This window comes from Humulus lupulus, chromosome 9, assembly GCF_963169125.1.
Source record: "Humulus lupulus chromosome 9, drHumLupu1.1, whole genome shotgun sequence".
Classification (NCBI taxonomy): Eukaryota; Viridiplantae; Streptophyta; class Magnoliopsida; order Rosales; family Cannabaceae; genus Humulus; species Humulus lupulus.
Window position 1 is genome coordinate 146778163 of NC_084801.1, and position 24047 is coordinate 146802209.

At 35.8% G+C, this 24047-nt stretch overlaps 1 protein-coding gene across 1 annotated transcript; it reads left to right on the forward strand.

The window, feature by feature from the left end:
- Positions 1–21666: 21666 nt before the first annotated feature.
- LOC133800536 (protein CUP-SHAPED COTYLEDON 2) lies at positions 21667–23843 on the forward strand. The gene is made up of 3 exons (XM_062238530.1): positions 21667–22141; positions 22249–22532; positions 22838–23843. The coding sequence occupies exons 1-3, from the start codon at positions 21952–21954 to the stop codon at positions 23471–23473; spliced, it is 1110 nt and encodes a 369-aa protein (XP_062094514.1). The 5' UTR covers positions 21667–21951; the 3' UTR covers positions 23474–23843.
- The last annotated feature ends 204 nt before the right edge of the window (positions 23844–24047 follow it).

Genomic DNA, 24047 nt, shown 5'->3' on the forward strand with positions numbered 1-24047 from the left:
ATAGCGACCTCTTCACCAAATTTTGCGAGAGGCACGACATTGTTAAAAGCTTCTCCTCCGTGGCCTATCCCCAGGCCAATGGGCAGGTCGAGGCTGTCAATAAGACGTTGTAAGAAAAGACTGGAGGAAGCCAAGGGAGTCTGACCTGAACAGCTCCCCCAAGTACTATGGGCATACCGGACCTCACATCGGACGTCGACGGGTCATACTCCTTTCTCCCTAGCTTTCGGGAGTGAAGCAGTCCTTCCTGTTGAAGTAAAGGTAGCCTCGCATAGAGTCCAGGCATTTAACCAAAACCAGAATGACGAATTGCTCTGCGCGTCCCTCGAACTAATTGACAAAAAGCAAGAAGATTCACAGCTACAGCTCGCGCATTATTAGCAAAAGGTCACTCGCTATTTCAATTCAAAGGTCAAGAAACGCGTCTTTAGCGTTGGCGACCTGGTACTCAGAAGAGTCTTCCTAGCCAGTAAGGATCCCAAGGATGGAGTGCTGGGACCAAACTGGGAAGGGCCCTATCAAATAACCGAGGTCGTGAAAGAAGGAACCTACAAGCTAGCTCGACTTAGTGGTGAGGCAGTCCCACGGACTTGGAACGCTATACACTTAAAGAAATATTATCAATAATATCTTTGTAAGGCTTAGATAGAAAAGCCAGCTTTTGTTTACTAAGTAATAAGAGTTAACCTTTTTGCATTATTGTATATGATTGTGGGTGTAACGTCAAGTAACCACGAAAGACCCTTTCCTGATCACTTGGGGGGCATATATCCTGGACATAACCAGGTCCTAAAACTTAGAAGTTGATTCAAATTGATTGATCGATGTTTTTCTTAAAAAGCACGAGATATCGATAAAGGATTAACGCGAACTAAGTTCTTAAAAAATATCCTGGATATAACCAGGTCCGAAAACTTAGAAGTTAGTTCAAATTGATTGATCGATGTTTCTCTTAAAAAGCGCGAGATATCGATAAAGGATTAACACGAACTAAGTTTCTTTAAAATTAATGTCCTGGATACAACTAGGTCCTAAGACTTGGAAGTTGGTTCAAATTGATTAACGGATGTTTTTTCTTAAAAAGCATAAGATGTTAATCACAACACCAACAAAAACTAAGTTCTCACCGAATGCATGGAAGAGGAGTGACAGTAAGGTCAAAATAAAAATATGTAAATAGATTAAAATAAATCTAGGGATACCAATTGTTTCGAGGATAAAAAAACCTCGTAGTGTAAAGTTACAAATAAAAATATAAGAAAAGAAGCAAAAATCCTAAGCCCCACCAGGCCGCTCCGACGAAGTCACCCCCTCGCCATCCTGCTCGGTGGCAGTGGAAGTTTCCCCGGTCTCGGAGGGTGCCTCTTGTTGATGGCGAGCTTTAAACTTCTCCAAAAAGGACTCCCGCACGTCCGGCCTCAGGAAGGAAAAGTCACCATCCTGGTTGAAGGCCCAGCAATGGTACAGCATGGCCTCCATGGAGGAGCTGGGAGCTGCCCTCTCTGCCACCAGAGCGGCCTTAGCCTCCTCGAGCTCGACCTTCGCGGTGTCCTGGGCGACCTTGGCAACCTCGGCCTCCAGCAGCTTGGCCCGAGATGCCTCCAGCTCGGCCTACGCTGCAACCAAGGCGGCCTGCGTGACCCTCTCGCTCTCCCGGGCAGTCGCCAGGGCGGCCTTGGCATCCTGCTCCTGTTGTCGAGCGGACGCGAGGGCGGCCTGGTCAGCCTACTGCTCGCTCCGGATCTCGTCAATCCTGGCCCTGGACCGGGATATGCTCCGGTGGGGAGCCAAAGCCGCCTGCAAGACAAAAAGATAAATACGGCAAGTGCCTTAGAAAAAAAACACAATAGAAAGAACCAGTGGTAAAGAGAACTTACCGTGAGGGTCATCCCTAGTGACGACTCCATCACATTCTCGGGGCTCTTCGTCTCGATCTCCCGCAAGTCCCTCGAGCTGGCGTTATAGCAGTGGTCCACCATGTAGGTCGCAGTTTCGTAAACCGTCCCCCTAAAGACCTCGGGGATTTTCTCCAAGGCCTGAGGGCTGACCGGGACGCACATGCCGAGAGTCGGGGCTGACAAGGTCCCGATCGATACATCCTGTTCCCGATTAGGGACAGGAGGTTGCGGGGGAGGTGGAGCCATCTTCTCCACTGTAGGAGGGGGTGGAGGAACCTTCTCTATGGCAGGAGGACCCTAGTTTTTCCCCTTGGCAGGAGACTTGGAAGAAGTCCCAGGGGTCTTCTTGGTCAATTGGAGCCTCTTCACCAAGGGCCCGGACGACCCGGAGGAAGGATTTCCCCCCTAGAACATAGATCGCAGAACATTGTCCCCAGGCTGCGACATCTCCTCGTCTGAAACAAAGACAATGAATCATTAGTATGCATGTAAAAATATTTGATTGCCAAACAAAAAAGCTAAAGTATGTATTGAAAAGGGTCCTACCCCCCGAGCTAGAGGAGGAATCTATTGTCAAGACCTCCGGCCCCGGGGCTTCTACGAGGGAGTCTAAGATAATGACTTCACGAGTGAGAGGAGGCTCTGGTTCCAGATCCGCCTCAGGAATGGAATCCTCTACATACTGCCTAAGACCCGGAGCTACTACACCCTCCAGAAGGGAGGGCCACGACCTAAGGTTGGTCCCGTACTCCTCAAAGAAGGCCGACCTAAAGGCCAGGGTATTATCTACTACTACAGTACCCCTAGGGCGGCCCATGTCATGACGCAACACGAGCTGGTCAACACACTGGAGTAGAGTGATGTTGCGGTCTGGGTCGTTTTGATGGCGGTGAACGAGTTGGCTGGGGTTAAACCTAGCAAGTCGTAGGTCTGCGGCGGCCCTGTCTAAGTCCCTAAATAAGTAAGGGTTACCTTGGCTGGAGGGGCCGACTGCTGCCCCGGACTGGGTCCGCTCTGCGTTGACCTCCTGGGCGACCTCAAGAGCCCGCTTCCGGCGCACGAGGGGCACCTCGTCCTCGTCCTCATCCACGGCCTCCTCGGGGATGGGCGCCATCTCGTGAGCTGCGGGGATGGTCTGCAGCCTCCTCAAGGCCAGAGTCTGGCTCGGAGAAATTAACTTACACGCTAGCATCGTCTCATTAGACACGAGCTGGCGGTAGTCTTTTTCACTTGGGGGGAGCCCCGCCAAGGTTTCGTATTGACCCCCAAGGGTCACCGACTTAGCCGTCCTCGCGAAAATAGCTCCACAATAGTTTTCAAGTCAATAACGAAGGGAAGTAAACTAATTAGCAACGATCCTGCAAGCTAAAGTTAGAAGGAACTTACGAGGACGGTTGAAGTAGTGGTATTCGCAGTTGCGAAACCCCGTTGACATGAAGAATTGATCCTTGAAGTCATTGGGGTGGCTGGGCAGCTCGATGACCGCGGCCGAATTAGGAAAACGGGTCAGGTAGTAGAACCCATCACCTCGCCCCCGTTGTTCCGGGCTGGCTTTGAGGCAGAAGAAGTAGAGGATGTCCGCTGGCGTGGGGACCTCCCATTCCTGCTTCAGGAACAAGTACTTCAACCTTGCTAACAGACAGTATGAGTTAGGGGGGAGCTGAAAGGGGGCCAGCTTCACGAAATTTAGGAAGTCCGTGAAGTACTAGTCCAAGGGGAGAAAGGCCCCAGCCTTGAGGTGTTCGTCGCTCCAGGCCGCGAACTCCTCATTGAGCGGTGCGCAGGTCCGCTCGCCCTCCAGGGGAGGACGGATGACCAAGGCGCCCTTCCCTATCTTGATGTTGTGGGAAAGTAGGATTTTATTGACTTTCCCCTGGGTTGTGACCTTCGAGACAATCCTCTCGGCCTCAAAGAAGGCGTCAGGTCCCACCTCGACCTCTTTCTCCATGGTGGGACCGAAGTGGGGAAGGGGGAGTGTGTTGCCACCTCTTTTCCTTTGCTGGCCTGCTGGGATGACGAGCTGGCGTCACTTTTCTTGGGCATATTCTTCATGGGTCCCATCTGGTCGCCTAACAAACAAAGATGAAGAAAGTTTAGAAAAGGCAACCTAAGCATAAGAAAGAATCTAGCACGAAGAATGGTTTCCTTTACACGGGCTGAGGTAATCTCAGCCCGCGGCGAGTGAGACCACGCGGTTCTATGAACGCGCGCCTATGCTCCTAACGGGTCCCCGATTGCTCGGGATCCGTGTGTCAGGAGGGTCAAGATAAAGTTTGCCTTGGAAGGAAAGTTTCGAAAGGCAAAACTACATGTGAAACGTGTCCCCTAAGCTACCCGATTTTTGCACCCCAGAAACCTGTTGTCTTCCCCTCTCCAAACAGGTATATATAAAAAAATTACCCAGAAAAGTCACCCCAGAGTGTTGTCCTATGAGTCATGTTCCTAAGCATCCTCTTTCCTACGGTCGATATCCCTAGGATAAAAACCTACGCACTAAATAGCAACAAAGAAAAACAAAAGAAAAATAACCTACAGTATGTTGCTAAGAAGAAAGCTTACCTAAGAAAATAAAAATGGAAACACTTAAAGCGTACAACAGGCAGAGGACTTACATAAGTTTTTTTTTGCTGCGTAAAGACTGAAAAAAGTGTCGGAGTTGGAATCCTGGTGGAATCTTTGGAACCGGAGTCACGAAAGAACCCTCGTGTCTGAAACTCAGGAACGTATGGAAAAGTGACCGGAAGAAAGAAAGGGTTTTGAGACTTAGAAGAGAGAAGAAAGAAGATGAAGAAAAATTTCAAATAAAAAGGTGGCTCATGTGAAAGGTGGCCAACCATATATATACGTAAAAGGCAAAAGAATGAGGGACGTTCGATTGTCTTGATGTGGGATATGAGGATCACAACTCGAAAGACGAAACAACGACCGAAGATAGGCTAGGCCATTTAATGCAGTTTTCGGAAGACGAACCGTCACCAACCACGATGCTCCACGTATCCGATACCAGCGCAATGGGCGGGACATGAAGAGTTGACAAGGAAGCCTAAAGCCCCCACTATGGCCACAGGTGACTTCATATGCCACGAGCAGGGGCTTGGGGGGCAAATGTACGCTCTAAATATCCACGGGTTATTAGCGAGCTGGAAAATGGCATAATCCTATCAGCCACGTGGAAGCCACCTACCCGGAGCTGCTGTTACAAGTCTCTACCTCTTTAGCTCGAGGTAGCCAAAGGTTTAGTAAGAATACTCAAAGGCATCGGGTCAGCAGCGTGGACACCACGAGCTGAGACTACTTCAAGCTTGAGGTACGGCCTGGAGCCGACACCTCCGACCCTTTATAAAGTCAACCACGCAATGTAAACGTGCGCATATCAGACATCACGTGTCTACTCCATTCCTAAATTCTCGGACACGCAGCATAAATGTGCGTGTTCAGGCACCTCATGACTGATTTGGGCCATGCGGCCCATTATCCCCCTTACCTATTGATTAGATCACACTTCATTGTCAGGTTTTAGGAATTAATCATGAATGCCACAGAAGTGACATGATGGGTAAGAAGGTCACGGGATGAACCCCTTTTCCAACACTCAGGTGTCCTCTCCCTATAAATATGGAGACCCTGGGCATTGCAAATGGTTGGCTTCTAATTTGTAAAGAGACACCCTGTAAGGAATATCAGAGATATATCAATAATATCGACTGGTGGACTAGAGGGATTTTAACCTTCGAACCACCTAAAAAAATTAGACGAGTTATAACCTCCCTTTGAGATTATTCGTATATTACGGTTCATCATTTAGCACTAATCCATCTCTTTATTCATATAATTATTTGTTGCCGAAGAACCGCGTCAACAACTGCCTCACATGAATTTTGAGCAAAATTTTCCTAACTTCCCACATGAACCTCCATATAATGTCTGCACTAATACGAATTCTTTAGAGGACACTTTACATACATTTATAGAGGAGCAAAGAGAATTCAATAAACAATTTGTGGAAGATTTTAGGGAAACTAGTACTCAACTTTCAGAATTGATCAATGCTATTATTTCCCATAATTTGAGTCAATTCCCGTCCCAACCTGAGGCCATAACACCATTCCTTACTCCCAGTTCTAAACCCGATGAGGATGATGCTATTACCATTTGGAGTGAAACTCTTTCCCATACCGAAATTCTTCCAACCACTCCAAACAAAAATGGAAGCTATCATACTGATGTGATAGACTTAATCGTTGAGGAAATCATAAACATATTTGCAATGAAACATTCACCCAATTTCCTCCACGATTTTGAACCCAAACATTTTCTTTATCCTGGAAATGTTACTAACGCTTCTATTTTTGAGACGCATGATAAAAGAAAATTCATTTTTGATACAGGATAGTACACAACACATGCAGTTGGTAGACTTACCTGAGAGCAATGCTTTTGTCTACCAAAGACTGATCAGGTTTTATCTTTCTTTTTAGTGTGCTTTATTTTAATTAGTGTCTTTATTTTATGTTGTGACTTTTACTTTTTGGGGTTTTGTTGTTTTTGTTGGTTATCATATTTCTTTTTTCTACCACAATGCACTGAACGTTAGACATTGAGGACAATGTCTCATTTAAAGTTGGGGGTAGTAGGCATATTCATGTGTTGAAATATATTTTAATTACCATTTTGAAATTTTGAGTTAAATTTTTGCAAAATTCATGACAACAAAATCTTGGTGAGTTATTTTTTGCTATTTTTATTATTAGGAAGTAATTTCATGCACAACCAAATATTGAAAGAAAAAAAATCACACATTCAATTGAGAAAAATCCTAAAGTTTAAAGCTTTTAATTTTTGTGAGATGTGAGAATGAGAAAACAACTTTGAAAACTTCTATTGATCATTTGAGTTGGTCAAATTAATTTTTGGGATTTAAAACATGACATTTACTAGAGGGATCATTTTTTTTTAAGAGCCTTTGTTGTATTTTATTGTAATTTTCCTTTTAAATTCTTGTAATTTTTTTTATTATTCTTATGTTGTCTCTTGTCAAAAAAAAAAGAAAAAAAATTAAAAAGAAGAAATATATTAAAAAAATGATGAATGAAAAAAAAAAAGAACAAGAGCAACATTTTTCATCAACATTTTTTGTAGTTTTGTTGAAAAAAAATTGTCAAATAAAAAAAAATTCAACATTACTACATTTGTTTTCAATTTTTGTCATTAAAAACAAAAACAAAAGAAAAAAAGTTTGTGTATTTTATTTTTTGTTTTGTTCTTTATTTTTTCTCTTAATATCATTTTGTAAAATTCCGAAGGTTCTTATGTCATTTAGATTCCAATTAATTGATTAGTCTATCTTTTGATCAATATTCGTTAACATTGTTTGTCCTAAAACGATAACATCCATTTTTGAGTGTTAATTGATTAATTTCCAACTCCAAGAGCGTCAACCATCTTCCTTAAAAATACTTTCAATACCCTTGTAAGGATTTGGAGTTGAGACTTTATTCTTTGGTGATTTTTCAATATTGTTTGTGTTAATTTTGGAAAGAACGATATGGTTTGGTGCACACACACAAAACTCTTGAATTACAACTTTGATAGTTTTAAATAGCATTTTCTAAATTCTCACTAAACATTTTGTTAAATGATTTTGCATAATTTAGTTTACTAATTCATCTTGGTAATAATTTTTATCTGCTTGAATTGCTAGGGACTTGCAATAAGCTAGTTGGGGTTATGATTAGTGGTGAAAAATACACATTTATTGATTTTAAAAGTCAAAATAAATTAAGTTTTAATTAATATTTTCATGGAATTAATATGATTTATTTTATAAATGAAAATATTTGATTATTATTTAATTTATTGTTATTTTGTAGGGATTAAAGTTGTATTTTGGCACTTTGAAATGAAGAGAAGAGAAAACAATTAAATCTGAAAAAAGAGAATAGGAAAATGGCATTTTTCTTGAAACCATGAGGCCCAGCCGAAGTAGAAGCCCAGCCTAGCCGAAGGAGGCCTACCTACCCAGCGCCACGTGGTGCACTCCTGAAGCACCACGCATCCAGCACCCTAACCTGGCTACCCGCCCATGTGACCTGCGCCCCATCTGTCTCCTTCCAGCAACGTAGCAATGCCCAACACAGCTCCCTTCACTCACCAGCCTTCTTCAGCCGTTGGCCCAAACCCAACATATTCCCCCAGCAGGCCCAACACCCCAGCAACCATTTTCCTTCAGCTCCGCCTGTCGACATGGCGTACTCCCATTGGTTGCGCCTGGGTCAAAGTCTCCTCTGCCACAGTTCAGCCCATGTTTTGTGCACTTTGGGCCTTGCAAAATTGTCATTTTGAGCTTTGAAGCTCATCTTTTTTGGTGCTTTAGAAAAATGGCATATTGACCATACACCAAAATAACTAGGTTAATATTTATAATAAGATTTGATTTTTCAAAATCATATTTTATTATTAATATTTCAGATTTATTTTGTAAACCCCAAATTGTTGTTTAATTTCTTTCTAGTCCTTTTCTCCCTCTATAAATAGGGACTCTTCTTTCACATTTTCTATGTAATTTTTAGGTAGCAAAACTCTACCAAATTTTAGTCTCATTTCTCATATTTTCTCTCTAGAATTTCATGAGAATGTCTAGCATAATAGGCTAACCTTCTTAGGAAGGTTAGGATGATCCTATATGCACTATGACTTTGTTTGGTATTTTTTGATTCACCATGTGCTTAAAGCTTATATATTTGAGTGATTTATTTTCTTTCATTTCAACTTCTTCATCTTGTTATCTATATTTATGTTTACTAATAGTATATAGATTTTGTCAAGCACTTTCTATGTATTATCAAATTAGTGAAAATGATATAGATAATATCTTTATCATTTTCTCCATCTCATTCATATATATATTTACTTTTGCTAAAATCTATATAGAATTAGTCATGCTCTTTCTATGTATTTTATAAATAGTAAAAATAATATTTGTGTTAGGTTTTATGTCCAATCTTTTATTACATTATTGACAATGGTATAATGTAACGCCCTAGTTACCCCAGGATAGTTACGGTGAACGTTGAACCGTGAATTTAACTCGCTACCCGAGTCCTTTGGTTAAAAATGTGCTTCTAGGTGTTATTAATAGGTTAAAGTGGAAAACCAATCAAAAGGAAAGGATGTATTTATTTAAAACATAAAATTGTTCATGGGCCCATCAAAACGTTTACAAGTTATTTACAACTCAAAATGGTCATTACTATTTAAATTTACAACCCACTGACCTAAGCGGCAAAAATAGGGTAAACCCCCTAGTTCCTCTGAGAACTCCTTGGCCGTGGTAGTCAAGCGGCCGCATATGTACAAAACACCACCTAAGCTCTCCACTCAAGGCTGGGTGAGCTTTTCTTTCCCTTTACCTGCACCACATAGCACCCATGAGCCAAAGCCCAGCAAGAAAACACAATATATCATGAATATAATATCAACAATGATCATAATAATCATTCAGGACTTTCAGTCCAAAACAGATGAGTGACAGTTGAAAAGTCACTAAGGTGGGTTCCGTTCCCTTTAGCCATGTGACGATAGGGTCACCTGGGCTTTACAAATAAGTGATCCTTTCACTAGCTTATCAAGATAGGTGCTCGATGAACTAGTCACCAATATAACCTACCGCATGACCATAGAGTCACAACCATGGGATTCCGCTCCCTAGCCATGTGACAAGCAGTCACCTAGGCCTTAGGCCCTGGCTCTGAGTAACTAGTCTTAGACTAGTCAAGCTCTTATAAGTTTCATCGACCTTAGGGTCGGTCCAGCATTAATGCTCCTAGAGTCATTCAACGATGATATTGATTAGATCTAATCTTTTATCGGCCATGCATTCAGGACGCTTATGCCGTTTCTAACTCTCAGGTCAGTAATACACGACCAGTGCTGATTCCGAATAATCAGTGTCATTCAAAGATAAGCAAGATTTGCTAAGCATTAAATATTCAATTCGTGTCCACATTTAAACATTCAACATGCCTCAATAACAACCACGCATGTCATATACATAGGGTGCAGTTTTCTTACCTCAGGTTCGACGAGAAATAGTATAAGAATGACCCTTGAGAACGATCAACATTTAGATTCCTTAGCGGTTACCTAATCATAACCAATTATAATCCATTGATAAAGTAAATTAATAAAAGGTTCACAATCTAAAACCACACTCCCGGGATCAATCCCTCACTCTCGGGACTCTCAATCTACTCAAAAGGGGTAAAGGAACCAACCCCCGAGCCTTAAAAACCATTGCGAGCCCTAAAAATGACATCCCCTGAAGTTGGTCTAGTGCTGGGGCGTTGTCCAAAAACCAGAGAAGGCCAACTTCAGCCCTGCCTAGCACTGGGGCGCCAGCTTCAGACTAGTAACATCCCTGTTTTTCCCTCCTTGCGATTCTCCTTGAAACCAAGCTTTCAAACCACTCCCAAACTTCACCCAAACATCCAATTCAACCCCTAAACTTCATCTACATCATACCCTCATCAAAAGCCAAGCATCCAAACTCAAAAACTTCCATTGATTCCAACTATCCATATCAAAATCCATAGGCTGAAAACTATAAGAAAAACATAGCAACTCTTGAAATTCATAGATAAAATCTTACCTCAAACTGGTTTTGAATCCCTTTCAATGAATGAATCAAGTTCCTAAGCTCAAACCTTTAGTTTCCTAGCTTAATTCCTCAATTTGGCTTCAAAGATTCTAAAGAAGAAAAGAGAGAAAATGATGAACGTGAGGAAGAAGGTGAGGCTTTGTTTTGTTATGTTCTTTCTACAGGTTTCTATAGCCAATAAAGTCATATATATCCATGCCAAATGACCTTAATGCCCCTAGGTCATTTAAAAGCTTCTAAAGTCTCCCCAAGGGTAAAATCGTCATCTTCCACCTATTTCGTTAATCATAATTAACGCTCTCCAATTCCCACTATTCTTGATATTCTCAAATACCAATAATTCAAATCCCGTTACCATTTCATTTCCGGCAACGTTCTAATCATTTAAACATCCCGAGACTCACCCCGAGCCTCGAACGTAATCCCGTTATGACTAAACCGCTACTTAATATTCAAAGATCGTCTCATGCCGAATAGCTCGAACAAATCCACATTATAATGTGGCCTCAATAATATATCACCGACATGCATACAAATATACAATTACGCCCTCAATGGGCCAAATTACCAAAATACCCCTGTCATGAAATGTGGACCCACATGCATGCATTTAACATCATATTATAATATAATTCACATAACACATGCATATAATAGTTTAATGGCATAATAAATCAATTATGGCCCTCCCGGCCTACTAATCCAACCATTAAACAACATTAGTGATTTCAGGGCATTACATATAATGTCATTTTTAGATCTCTCATAAGATTTATCTCATCCTTTCATGGTAAAGAATACTAATCACTTGAATACCTTTTTGTGAAACATATTTGTGCCTCAATGCTAAATCTTCCAAATGAATAGTTGGGATGTGAACTACTCATTTGTGTAATTTTTGTGAATCAAAGATCCAAATAAATAAGTAAGCATATTGGTGACTCTTGATCCTTCCTACTTGTTACCTATTGTTACATAACACTTTATTCTATCTTTATTTCTAATCTTTAAATCTCAAAAACAACAAAAATATCACTTGTTTTATTTTGCTCCTTGTGGAATCGACCGCCCGATCTATACTACAACCACCGCTTAGTGGATGCGCGTTTTGGGCGTTAAACAGCTCTCCTCCTTCAAAATGTATTCATATCTGAGTAATGGCGGTGCAAGATTTAGAGTCATTTTCTCTGAATGGTTGTGTGTTAGTCAGGGGTTTGGCAAGCCATGCATTTTGAGGATTCTGACCAGTAGGGCTTTTCTTTTGGATGGTTTCGCAGATTGGTGGTGGTCGGAGGGGTGGCGCTACTCACCTATGCAAGTTTTGTCGAGGTCCATTTTGTTCTTTGGGTGGTAGATTTGATTGGTATTGTGGAGTTTATATTGGCCTTTTTTTAATAGTTTTGGCTCTTTCATCTGCTAATTTGCTTACTTTATTTGTACAATTTTGTTTATGGCCATGTTGTTTTTTATTTGGTTTGTTATTTTTTTTTATTGTTCCCTTGCTTAGGATTGGTAGTAGGTACCTTATATTTAGTTCTCTACCAAATATCTAGAATAGTTTGGTTTATGTTAACGATCATGACTTGGTATGTGTAACGTTATATGTTAGTCTATTGGTATTTGTTATCGCTTGCTCATACTTTAGAGTAGTAGTTTGCCATTTTAGCTGATTGAAGATGTGTAATGAACTTATTCCTATGTTCTATACTCAAAGAAAATTAAATTCATAGGGGAGTTCTCTGCTACTCTCCTGTGATAGTTATTGGAGTATTGATATGCTCCTTGTGTTATGACATTTGGATAATTATAAAGGGAAATTTGCGGCATAAATACTCATTTTGTTCATTTTGTTGCTAATAAGTACCCAATTTTTAAAAATTGCGGCATAAATACCCATTTTGTTGCTAATAAGTACCCAATTTTTAAAAATTGCTGCATTAATACTCAAAATTCCACTTTTTAGACTCTGCCGTTGGTACCCACTTAACAGGGTTACTATTAAGGACACGTGTACTGTCTTGATAATTCTTCTTTCTTTTCACCTAATTAATTAAGAAAATACATAAAACTAATTAAAATAAAAATTAGTACTCTAAAGTCTTACAGACAGATGACATCTGATAGAAAGTACTCTAAAGTTTCCTCTTGGACTTTTTATCGGGCTAAAAGTAAAGCTAGACACATTATTGATGGTACTTATTGTATTTTCTTAATTAATTAGGTGAAAAAAAGAAGAATTATCAGGACAGTACACGTGTCCTTAATAGTAACTCTGTTAAGTGGGTACCAACGGCAGAGTCTAAAAAGTGGAATTTTGAGTATTAATGCAGCAATTTTTAAAAATTGGGTACTTATTAGCAACAAAATGAACAAAATGGGTATTTATGCCGCAATTTTTAAAAATTAGGTACTTAAGCAATTTTTAAAAATTGGGTACTTATTAGCAACAAAATGAACAAAATAGGTATTTATGCGGCAAATTTCCCTATAATTATATACATTATTATTATAGTAGTAATCCAATGTATTTTTAGAAAATTTTGAATAATTTATAATATCGAAATATAAGATCAAACATTATGCATATGTGCATATGCTCTAATTTTATACTGGGGCACATAAAATATTTAAACTTAAATTTCAACATTATAAATTATTATTAATTTTTGAAAAATTATTACTGATATAAAAAATTATAGTTATAACTATGCAGAGGTATATTGATACCGAGAAACCCCTATGTCATATTAACACAATTTAATATTATTTTTTTCAATGGAAAAATGTAAAACAGATAATAATAATAATATAAAGAAAAAAAATTTGGTCTGGTTAATAATAAAAAATAATTGAGCGTGTAGTATATGTAAAAGAGGGTGAAAGTGGGGCATTGCCTCAAAATCCGAGCGTAATGAAATGTCAAAATCCGCTCATTTGCATCAATCTTTCTTTCTCTCTCTTCTATCTTTCTCCTTCTGATTGAGATGGATAGATGGATGTGATTGCTGACTTGATATTATAATCATTTTATTTCTCTCTCTATATGTATACATACACATTATAATTTCAAATTCTCCCTATTATAAATAAATTAAAGTTGACTTTCATAGTTTTATAGGTTCTTCGTTTTACAGAATACTAGAATAATTATAAATTTTGAATAGTTAATAATATTAGTGATTTTTTTATTTATAGAAGAAAAAATGTTGTTAAAATGAAAGTAGGGTTAAAAAAGTTGCTAGGTTTAAAATGGAAAGACAAAAAGAGGCCTACGCTTGAACCAAACTAATTGGGTCCGGAATGAGCCGAGTCTTGGCCCATTTGCATGAAATGTGTTTCACAAGGGAAAGTACAGTACCCTTCATCATTATATATATTAATTTTTTTATATATATTTTTTTTTATTTTTACTACATTACATTTCAAGTTAATGCATAAATATTTATATAGTATAATATAATATACACATTATCTAGAAAAAAATAAATAATATTTCATAGAATGCTAATATATATTTTACTTCAATCTAAATATATTCCTCTTTAATTAAAATAATATTTACTTTTATATTACATTTTTTATTTGTTATTAGTTTGTTATATTTTTATTGTTTTGCTTAAAGTTTATTAGTTTGTTGTACATTTAATTATTTTGTTAAACACTCTATGGTTATGAAATTTATTATGAATCTTTCTTAATTATAATATTTAATTGTTAAATTATTTGGTGATAGGTATAAACCGCCCACACCGTACCGCACTACACCGTATTTTTACGGTGCGGTTTGAAGTCTATGCGATGCGGGTTGCGGTTTAGAAAATTGTTCAAACTGCATATGCGGTGCGGTCCAAAAAATTAGAAAAAAACCACACCGTCCGCACCACGAACACCCTAGTCTATACTCTATAGTCTATTTTCATCAATATATATGTAACCCAAAAGGAAGAGTCCAATTTAGATTGAGAAATAGGACAAAAATGTCAATGATATTAGGATATATGGCAGTTTTGGTTACTTGGTACTTAATTGTACTTAGTAAGAGCAACACCAACATATTATCCATATTTCATATCTTTGTGTTGAAATAGCGGTAAAGGTCATTTTTATTTTATTTATTATTACTCAGGAATTTATCATATTGTAACTACTCTTTTTTCTTATCCAAATTTAAAAAGCCTTTACAAGTAGCCAATTCTGATTTTATTATTACCCTTATGCATGTTATAATTACATTAATGAAAAAAGACTCCTTCCTATCTCATAAAGAAAATCTAAGGTCTTTCCTTCCCCTCAGTCGGAGTGTTGCTGGCGCGTGATTGCATGTAGGTGGAGCTCTGGCTGAGGGGCTTTCTGTTTTGCATTATTAGGTGGCTCAGGTGTGTGAGGTTTCGACGGTTTGGGCTTTTGCTTCGGGGGAGTGGGTGCTCAGGAAGGTGCTTGGGATCTCTTCTCTCCTCTCCAGTGCTTAATTTGGTGGGCATTTTTGGTGGTCACTTACGGTTCTCAATGGGCTAAGGATGGGTATATCTTCCTTATTCTCGCGACTTTGACCATGAGCCTTGAGGTTGCGGAGGGTGATTTTCCTTGCTTTCGTGATTTGGTTGTAAGTATCAGGGCTTTGGAGTTCACGATTGTGGTCTTTCATCGGCGTTGGCGTCGAAAAAGAGGCTTCTCGAGTGATTATTTTTGGTTTACCTGCACCTTGAATGCTTGGAGTCCTCAACCTGCCGACAACTATTTTTTTTATTGTTTTTGTTTGTCTTTGGTTAATATTGGTGGTTTACACTATCACCAGTATTTTGGTTTGGGAAATTTTATAGTGAAATTTTTTAATACGTGAACGTAAGTTATAATTCAAATACATGACCATTTTAATTTTTAGAACAAATTATTCTTAACATTCAAACATTTTTTTTTTTTTAATTTGAGTTCTTTCTAATATCTCTAATTTTTTCTCTTATTCTAATATTGTAGATCTCGAATATAAAATTAAAAAAATAAAAATATAAATTCATCAAATTTCAGCATAAAGCATCAAAATTGCATCGAAAAAACATCGTTTTGACAAAAAAACAAAATTTTCATGATTGCATCGCAAGAGCATCGAAACACCATCGATGTTCGATGCTCTTGCGATGCAATCATGAAAACTTGGTTTTTGGCCAAAATGATGCATTTTCGATGCTCTTGCGATGCAATCATGAAACTTGATTTTTGGCCAAAATAATATTTTTTCGATGCAAAATCGATGGTTTTTTGATGCAAAATCGATGATTCGATTCAACCATGAAAACTTGATTTTTGGCCAAAACGATGTTTTTTCGATGCTCTTGCGATGCAATGATAGAAACTTGTTTTTTGGCCAAAAATATGTTTTTTTTTTTATGGAAAATCGATGGTGTTTCGAAACTATTACGATGCAATCATGAAAACTTGATTTTTGGCCAAAATTATGCTGTTTCGATGCTCTGTACTGAAATTTGACGAAAACTTTGGAGGTTCATATTTTTTTCACTCAAATGTCTGTTTCAGATGATTTTTTTTTTAAATTTTGGTATTTTTTCAAGATCTACAAAATTAGAATGAGAGAGAGAGTGAGAGAAAGAGAGAATGTTCGGATTGAGAGAGAAAATGAGTGTTTGAATGTTAAGGGTATTTTTGTCTAAAAATTGAAATTGTCATATTTTTTGGATAGTAACTTATGTTGTCATATTAAAAAATTTCACTAATTTATTATGCATATATAACATGAAATTTCCCTATGGTTTTTTGCCACTACTTTTCATCTTTGTACTTTCTTTTTTAACCTTGATTCGGAAATCGTAGTAAGTCGAGAGAAAGACGTTCATATTCACTCAAGCATGGGATAAAGGGCTCTAGCGGTGAGTCAAGAACACAATCAAATGCTAAAGCCCTCGAGCGAGGATCTTTTTCTTTATAATAGGTAATAGACTCCCAAAGTGAATTCAACTACATTCCCTGAAACATTAACATAAAGATAAAATACCGCTTTATTCATGTCCACCGGAAAAGCGCTAAACCCGATAGTCACTTCACTCTCTTATCTTTCAATGGCAGCAACTAGTTTAGATTTGTTAAGGTTCATGTCCTTAGGTCATCTCCAACGCATCACCATATTTGGTGATGCAGTCCAAATTTTTCTCCTACCGAGCAACATTAATTATGCATATATATGCTGTGACACTATAGCTACAACATCTCTACATATATATTTTTTAAATTATTATTATATTATATTTTATAATGTTGCAATACATCTATATTTATATATATATTATTATTTATGTTAATAAAGTTAGAAATTACTTTATTTTTGTGTGAGTTTATTTTGAGTGGGTTAAATTGTGTATAAAAGTATTATTAATTTTTTTAATTACAATTTAATTAAATTTTTGTATAATTTTTTAACTTTTTAATTAATATTTATATTTATAAGAAAATGAAGATTAACACTAAATTAATTGAAGAAATATCTAACAAAATACAATTAAACATTATTACAAACTTAAAACATTAATTAAAAGTTAAAATCAAATACACCAAACATCATTAATTGAACACATGTGGGATGAATATACTAATTCAATTTCATTAATCTTTTCAAGTGTCTTATGTTTTAGATTTAATTTAATGTAATATTTTTTCTCTAGTAATGTAATATTTGTTTTAGCACATGCAATATAATATCTTAATTTATCGAGTTTTAATATTCTATAATATTATTGTCATGTAGTTAATTAATAGTTTTATTTTTATTAAAATAATTAATTGTGTATAATAATTGTGATGATTTTAGTAAAATAATTTAATAATAAAATGAATATTATATTTTATTAAGAAAATAATATAATAATAATAAAAAAATTATAACTTTAGGTGTTATGGTTGGAAATAGAAAAAAAAAAAAAAAATAGTAACAAATTTGGTGTTAGTATGATCTTATTAGGGTGATTTCCTTGCCTACCAAATTACTTTATCTAAGTACAACATGCTCACTTAGTTAGCTCTTTTTAGTCATTGTGAGATTGGTAATTTATCTTAGTATTGTAAATCTGTATTAGACCTTATTTTACTTTAATCATTATAAAAATTTCATTTTTCCTAAAAAAAAACCGAGTAATCAAACAACTAAAAAAAATTACTAGTCACTTGGGCTAACTCTAATAGTTGGTGGTGTGTAAGCGTCTACGAGAGCGGAAGGGTTTTAAAATCACCACTATATGTGTAAAAAGAAAAGAAAAACTAAATTAACTTTGATATTAAATTGAGAAAGTCTATCAAATAAATTAGAGTTTATATTTTTTCGGACCCAAAGTTTTTTCCTATTGTCTGTTTGGACCATGTGTTTTGACAAATTACTTTTTGGACTCTATGTTTTGTAAAATGGTTAAAATAGAACTCTAAACCTGATTTTGGTCAATGTTTTCTCAACTAAAATGACAAATAATTTACCAAACTAATAATTCAGAATAAAAATAAAATCATTCTGCTTAAAAATTGTGTTGTTATATTCAATTTTTTCTTCATTAAAATTGAGTTTAAGATTCTATTTTAACTATTTTACAAAACATAGGGTCTATAAAATAATTTTTTAAAACACAAAATCCAATCAAATAATGAGACAAAAGATAGGGTCCAAAAAAAAATATAAACCCAATAAATTATTAATGTCAAACATTATGATGACATGATCATGATTTTAATTTTTCTTCTCTTTTTATTTATTCTAATAATAATAATAAGTAATTTATAAGAAAATTACATGGTATTATTGGTGTCTAATATTATAAAATATCATACAATTATTAGTATAATTCAATATTTTAAATCAAAGGAAATTTAATTTATTAAATAGTATTGGGATCGCTGTGAAATGATATAGAAAACAACCATCTAATTTATAAGCCGGAAAGAAGCCGCTTTATTTGTAAATGTAATTTTAATAACTATTATTGTTGACATTAAAGTCATAACTTCACTCGTTGTCCACCTACATTCAATTAATAAATAAATAATGCTTTAGTTAATAAAAAGAAAAAAGTGAAGAAGACAAAATTGAAAATGATCGAGTTCGTATTATCCTACAAATAAATAAATAAATAAAATTTGCACCGTACTGACAGATGAGATATGAAACAGCTTTATCGATACATGGTGAAAAAATATATGAAAATCTCTCTCTCTCTCCATTCTTTTTTTTTCCACTAATTCCATAAATATATAAAATATTAGGTGCGATTGGTAATTGATTTAGATTTGATTTTATGTTTTTAAAAACTCAAAATGAGTGGACTACTAAAATATATGATTGGTATGGTGTTTTTGAAAACTGTATTCTAATCAAAATTTTAATATTGTGTTATAATTTAGAAAACGAGAAAAACTTGTTTTCTCAGTTTTGTAAAATTATTTTCCAAAATCCCACATATTTTAGTTTCTGTTATATTTTCAAATTTAATATCAATCATAGATTTAATTTTTTAAAACTCAAAAACAGTTTACTGACATTGAACCAATCACATTTTCAAAAATATGTTTTTAGTCACTAATTTCAGATTTTCATTTCAGAATCCACTTTTCAAAAATACAGTTTTCCAATCGCGAACCAATCACACCCTTATCTTTTCCAAACCCCAAATAAATAAATAAATAGATTTTTGTTTTCTATTTTTTAATAGTTGTATCCTTTACTATGTTTATTTTTCATAATTTTATATTAAAAAAACCATTAGATTTTAAAAAATATATATAAATATAAAATACCACTAGATAGGGTTTGACAATTTTTTTATATTTTGAAGAATGTTTTAAGATGTTATAAGTATAATCTAATGGTACAACGCCTCGTTTCTCCTCTCTTAATATTAAAAAAATATGTAGAGAAATACTTAACAAATAATTATCATAAATTTTTCTACAAAATCAATCCTTTACAATAATCATATTTGAATATTTTATATAAAATGGCTGCTATCTAATAAATTGTTAAGAATTTTCGATAAAATATTTAAAAAGTTCGATGCTGTGAATATTCGACATTGTTAAGTAGTGTAGTATTTTACAAATAATTATGATAGATTAGTCTACAAAATCAGTCATTTAGAGCACTCTTAATGGATGCTCTACTCCTTTTTTTAAAATACTTTTCCAAAATACATATTTTTTTTATTTTATCTCTAAGTTTTACATTATACTATACATCAATTTTTTTTATATATTTCTCTACATTATTTAAATATTATATCTTTAAACATATTTTATTAATTAAAGTAAAATAAAATAATTAAAAAAGAAAAATAATAATAAATATATATATATTAAATGAGAGAGAGAAAGCTTATAAAGAAAAATAATAATATTAAAATATTATATAAAAGATATGTAAATATTATGTAAATGTAGATATAAATTAATTAGAGTTTGTGCATATCTATTATAAATATATGTATAAAGAAGTTGATAGAAGATGTTTTTATGAGTTTTAACTAAATATTATAGAGAAAATGTATTACAAAATAGACTACCAAAACATTTTTTTTTTATAATTTACATTATACTATACATCAACTTCTCTGTTTTTTCTCTACATTATTTAAATATTATATTTTTAAAAAATATTTTATTCATTTTAAAAAATAAAATAATTAAATATAATAGTATCATACTCGTATATATACCAAAGTTTATAAAAAAATAATAAAATATTTATAGCTTGATGAATAGTATTTCATTTTATATAAAAAAAATACTATTCATTTAAAAAAAAACTTTATATCACTTTTTAAAAGATTATTTAACAATTTTTTTTCTATTTTATAAAAAATTAAGCATTTTATCTCTTTTATTATTAGGAGTGTTCCTACAGTAGTTCTTTGTGGATAGTAGGGTTGTGCAAAAATTTTTACAACCCGTCCAACCCGAATAATCCGCCCAAACCAACCCGAAAAAACCGCCAAAAAACGCAACCCGAATAAACCGACCAAAATTTAAACCGCCCAATTGTTACATTGGGCGGGTTGAAAATATAACCCAACCCGCCTAATTAAGCATTTATTATCAATTTGTTATTTTTAATATATTCAAATAAATATATAAATTAATTAAGTTTTGTTTTAATTTTTTTACTATAATTTAAAATATTGTTTTAAGCTTAAAAAGATAAACTTCACACTATTAGTACTAGTATTTAAAAGAAAAAAATTACAAAAATGTAAAAAAAAAAAAATACCACTTTTGTTTGGGCGGGTTGACCCGACCAACCCGACCAAAAAAAAATACAATTTTGGTTTGGGCGGGTTAACCCGACCAACCCGCCCAAATTATTGGACGGGTTAAAAAAAAAATTTCTTAATTGGGCAAGTTACGGGTCACTTTTGCTAACCCGATTGTGACATTAGACGGATAAAAATGCCTTGTAACCCGACCAACCCGCCCAATGCTCAGCCCTAGTAGATAGTGTTTTACTTTTACATAAAATAACGATTACACTCGACAAAATATCAAGAAATTTGGACATTATCGAGTGGCTTTGGAGGAGCATTTTACAAATAATTATCATAAATCATTCCACAAAATCTAATCTAATTAAATTTTGTTTTTCTTGCCAAAAAATCCCTCATAAAAAATAAATAAAAATTGTTAGAGAGAGAAAGAGAGCGTGTGATAAAAACTACTTTCTGTTCCTTCCCTTCCCTTTCATTTTCTTCACTGACAGAGGAATACCTGCACACTTCCTCACGCACGCACGCATACTCAAAACAGAGAGCATAGTACGACACACCCCACTCCTTCCTCACACACACACACACACACAAACATCACTCTTTCTTTCTCTCTCTCTCAAAACTCATATATATATATATATAATATTATCATACACGTCTATGTACAGAGAGTACAGTAGTAAGAGAAACAAGAGCTAGCTATGGATATTATTATTATTATTATTACAGAGAGAGAAAGAGAGAACAGAAGAGGACAGACTAACACAGTAGAAAAACACAGATTTTTATCGTCCAGCCATATCATACCTTATTATATCATCACACACACTACTCTCTACTCTCTCTCTCTTTTTTTTTTTTTCTTTCTCTTCTCTCTGCCACTCAGATTCATCAAATCCCTATGAAAAAACCTCTTGTACACTCTTTCTCTCTAGCTAACCACCCAACCAAACATACCCACCAACTCATATAATTATTTATATATAAAACCCTCTCACTCATTATTATTCTCTCTTCCTCTCTTCTTGTTCCTTCTTCCTATATATATATATATAGATGTAAATATTGTGTTAGTGTAGTAGTAGTCGAAAAAACACCACCTGCGTTGTTCTTCTTCCTCTCTCTCTCTCTCTCGCTTTCTTCTTCTTCTTTAATGGAGATATTTTCTTATAATCACAGTCTTGACAATGGCGATTCTCACTTGCCTCCTGGCTTTCGGTTCCACCCAACAGACGAAGAACTCATCACTTACTACCTTCTCAAGAAGGTTCTCGACAGTAACTTCACTGGTCGAGCCATTGCTGAGGTTGACCTCAACAAGTGCGAGCCGTGGGAGCTTCCTGGTTAGACCTTTTCGTACTGCTATATATATGTATATACTTTGATCGTTCTCTTAATTAGTTATCGTTAACTTTGTTTGTGTGAAATTAAAGTTTTGTTTTTTGTGCAGAGAAGGCGAAAATGGGAGAGAAAGAGTGGTACTTTTTCAGCCTAAGAGACCGGAAATACCCCACTGGGCTGAGAACTAATCGAGCTACCGAAGCTGGGTACTGGAAAGCTACTGGGAAAGATAGAGAGATATTTAGTTCGAAGACTTGTTCGCTCGTTGGGATGAAGAAGACTCTGGTCTTTTACCGAGGGAGAGCTCCTAAAGGAGAGAAGAGCAACTGGGTTATGCATGAGTATCGCCTTGAAGGCAAATTTGCTTACCATTATCTCTCTCGAAGCTCCAAGGTCTCGTCATCCTCTTCTTCTAAACCCTTCTCTCTCTCTCTCTACATCATCACGATCATGACAATGTTCATTTACTCTCTACTTCATTGCTTTTGTAAGTTATGTATAGTTTATAGTTGCGAAATATTAAATATTTTGTCGTGTACGGACGATTTGTCTAACTCGACATGAATACATTCATTCAGGTTATAGTGTAGTTGTTAATGTTTTATTTATAAACCCCATATATGTTTAAGCCTTCTCTAACTACTAAATTAACGTAGTTTTTGCATGAAAATAATTATTAGTCGTTTTTATGTGTATAGGATGAATGGGTGATTTCTAGGGTTTTTCAGAAGAGCGGAGCCGGAGCTACAACTGGATCGGGTTCTAGAGTTGTAATCGGGTCGAAGAAGACCCGAATGAGCTCCAGTACCAGCATGAGCCTCTACCAGGAACCAAGCTCTCCTTCCTCGGTTTCACTCCCGCCACTGCTCGACTCATCTTCACCGTTCCCTCCCAGCAACACTGTTACTACTACGATTACCGACCGTGACGGCTGTTCTTACGACGGCCAAATCCCGAGGGAGCACGTGTCCTGTTTCTCCACCTTCGCCGCCGGCACTGCCGGCAGCAACAACGGCAGCAGCTTCAACAACTGCTTTGACCAACTGACTCATCATCAGACTCTTCAAACACCGCCGCTCTTCCCGAGGAACGCCTCCGTCGCATGCGACGGTGGTGGAGTCTCGGCCTTCCCGAGCCTCAGGTCCCTCCAGGAGAATCTCCAGCTGCCATTTCTCTTCCCTGCTCCGGCGCCTGTTCAGCCACCGTACTTTCACGGCGGAGGACCCGTTTCCGAGTTCTCCGGCTGCAACTCCACCGGGAATTGGCCAGCTGTGGTTAACGATGATGTTAAGACCGTCGGCGGCACTGAGCTCGACTGCATGTGGTCTTACTGATCGCGCGTGGGCTCACTCGCCGACGTAGATTTCAGGTTCTTCACTTTGGAAAATCGCGAATCCCTACCGCTACGTGGCATTTTATTAATATAGTATTATTAATCAATTAGTATTAGTGGCTTTTAATTATGATTAAATACGAAAGTGAGTGAGGAGGGTTAATATGGTAAAATTAGATCGACAAAAGGTACAACCCTTTAATTCATGTAAAACTTAGATTTTCTCTGTACCAATGTTTAGTTGACTTAAATAGGAACTCTGTTTTTTTTTTAATGTGTTGCGTTTATTGTATAATTTCATTGTGACGACGTCGTCTGTTGTTTAATGTTGTAAAGTGCATTATTATGTTTAAGCACTGAATTAAACTGCATTATTATTGTTCTTATTATGTTTAGACAGTACATACGCATGTCACTGATAAAAGTTAATAATTAAAAACAAAAAATAACAAATATTTATTTAAAAAATATTTTGGGTGTTACTAAGAGCACTCTTTTTTTCCTTGTTCTCACCTCCTTTTTAAATATACTCTTTGTAAGAACTTTAAACTTTTTAAAATTTCTTCAAGTACCAA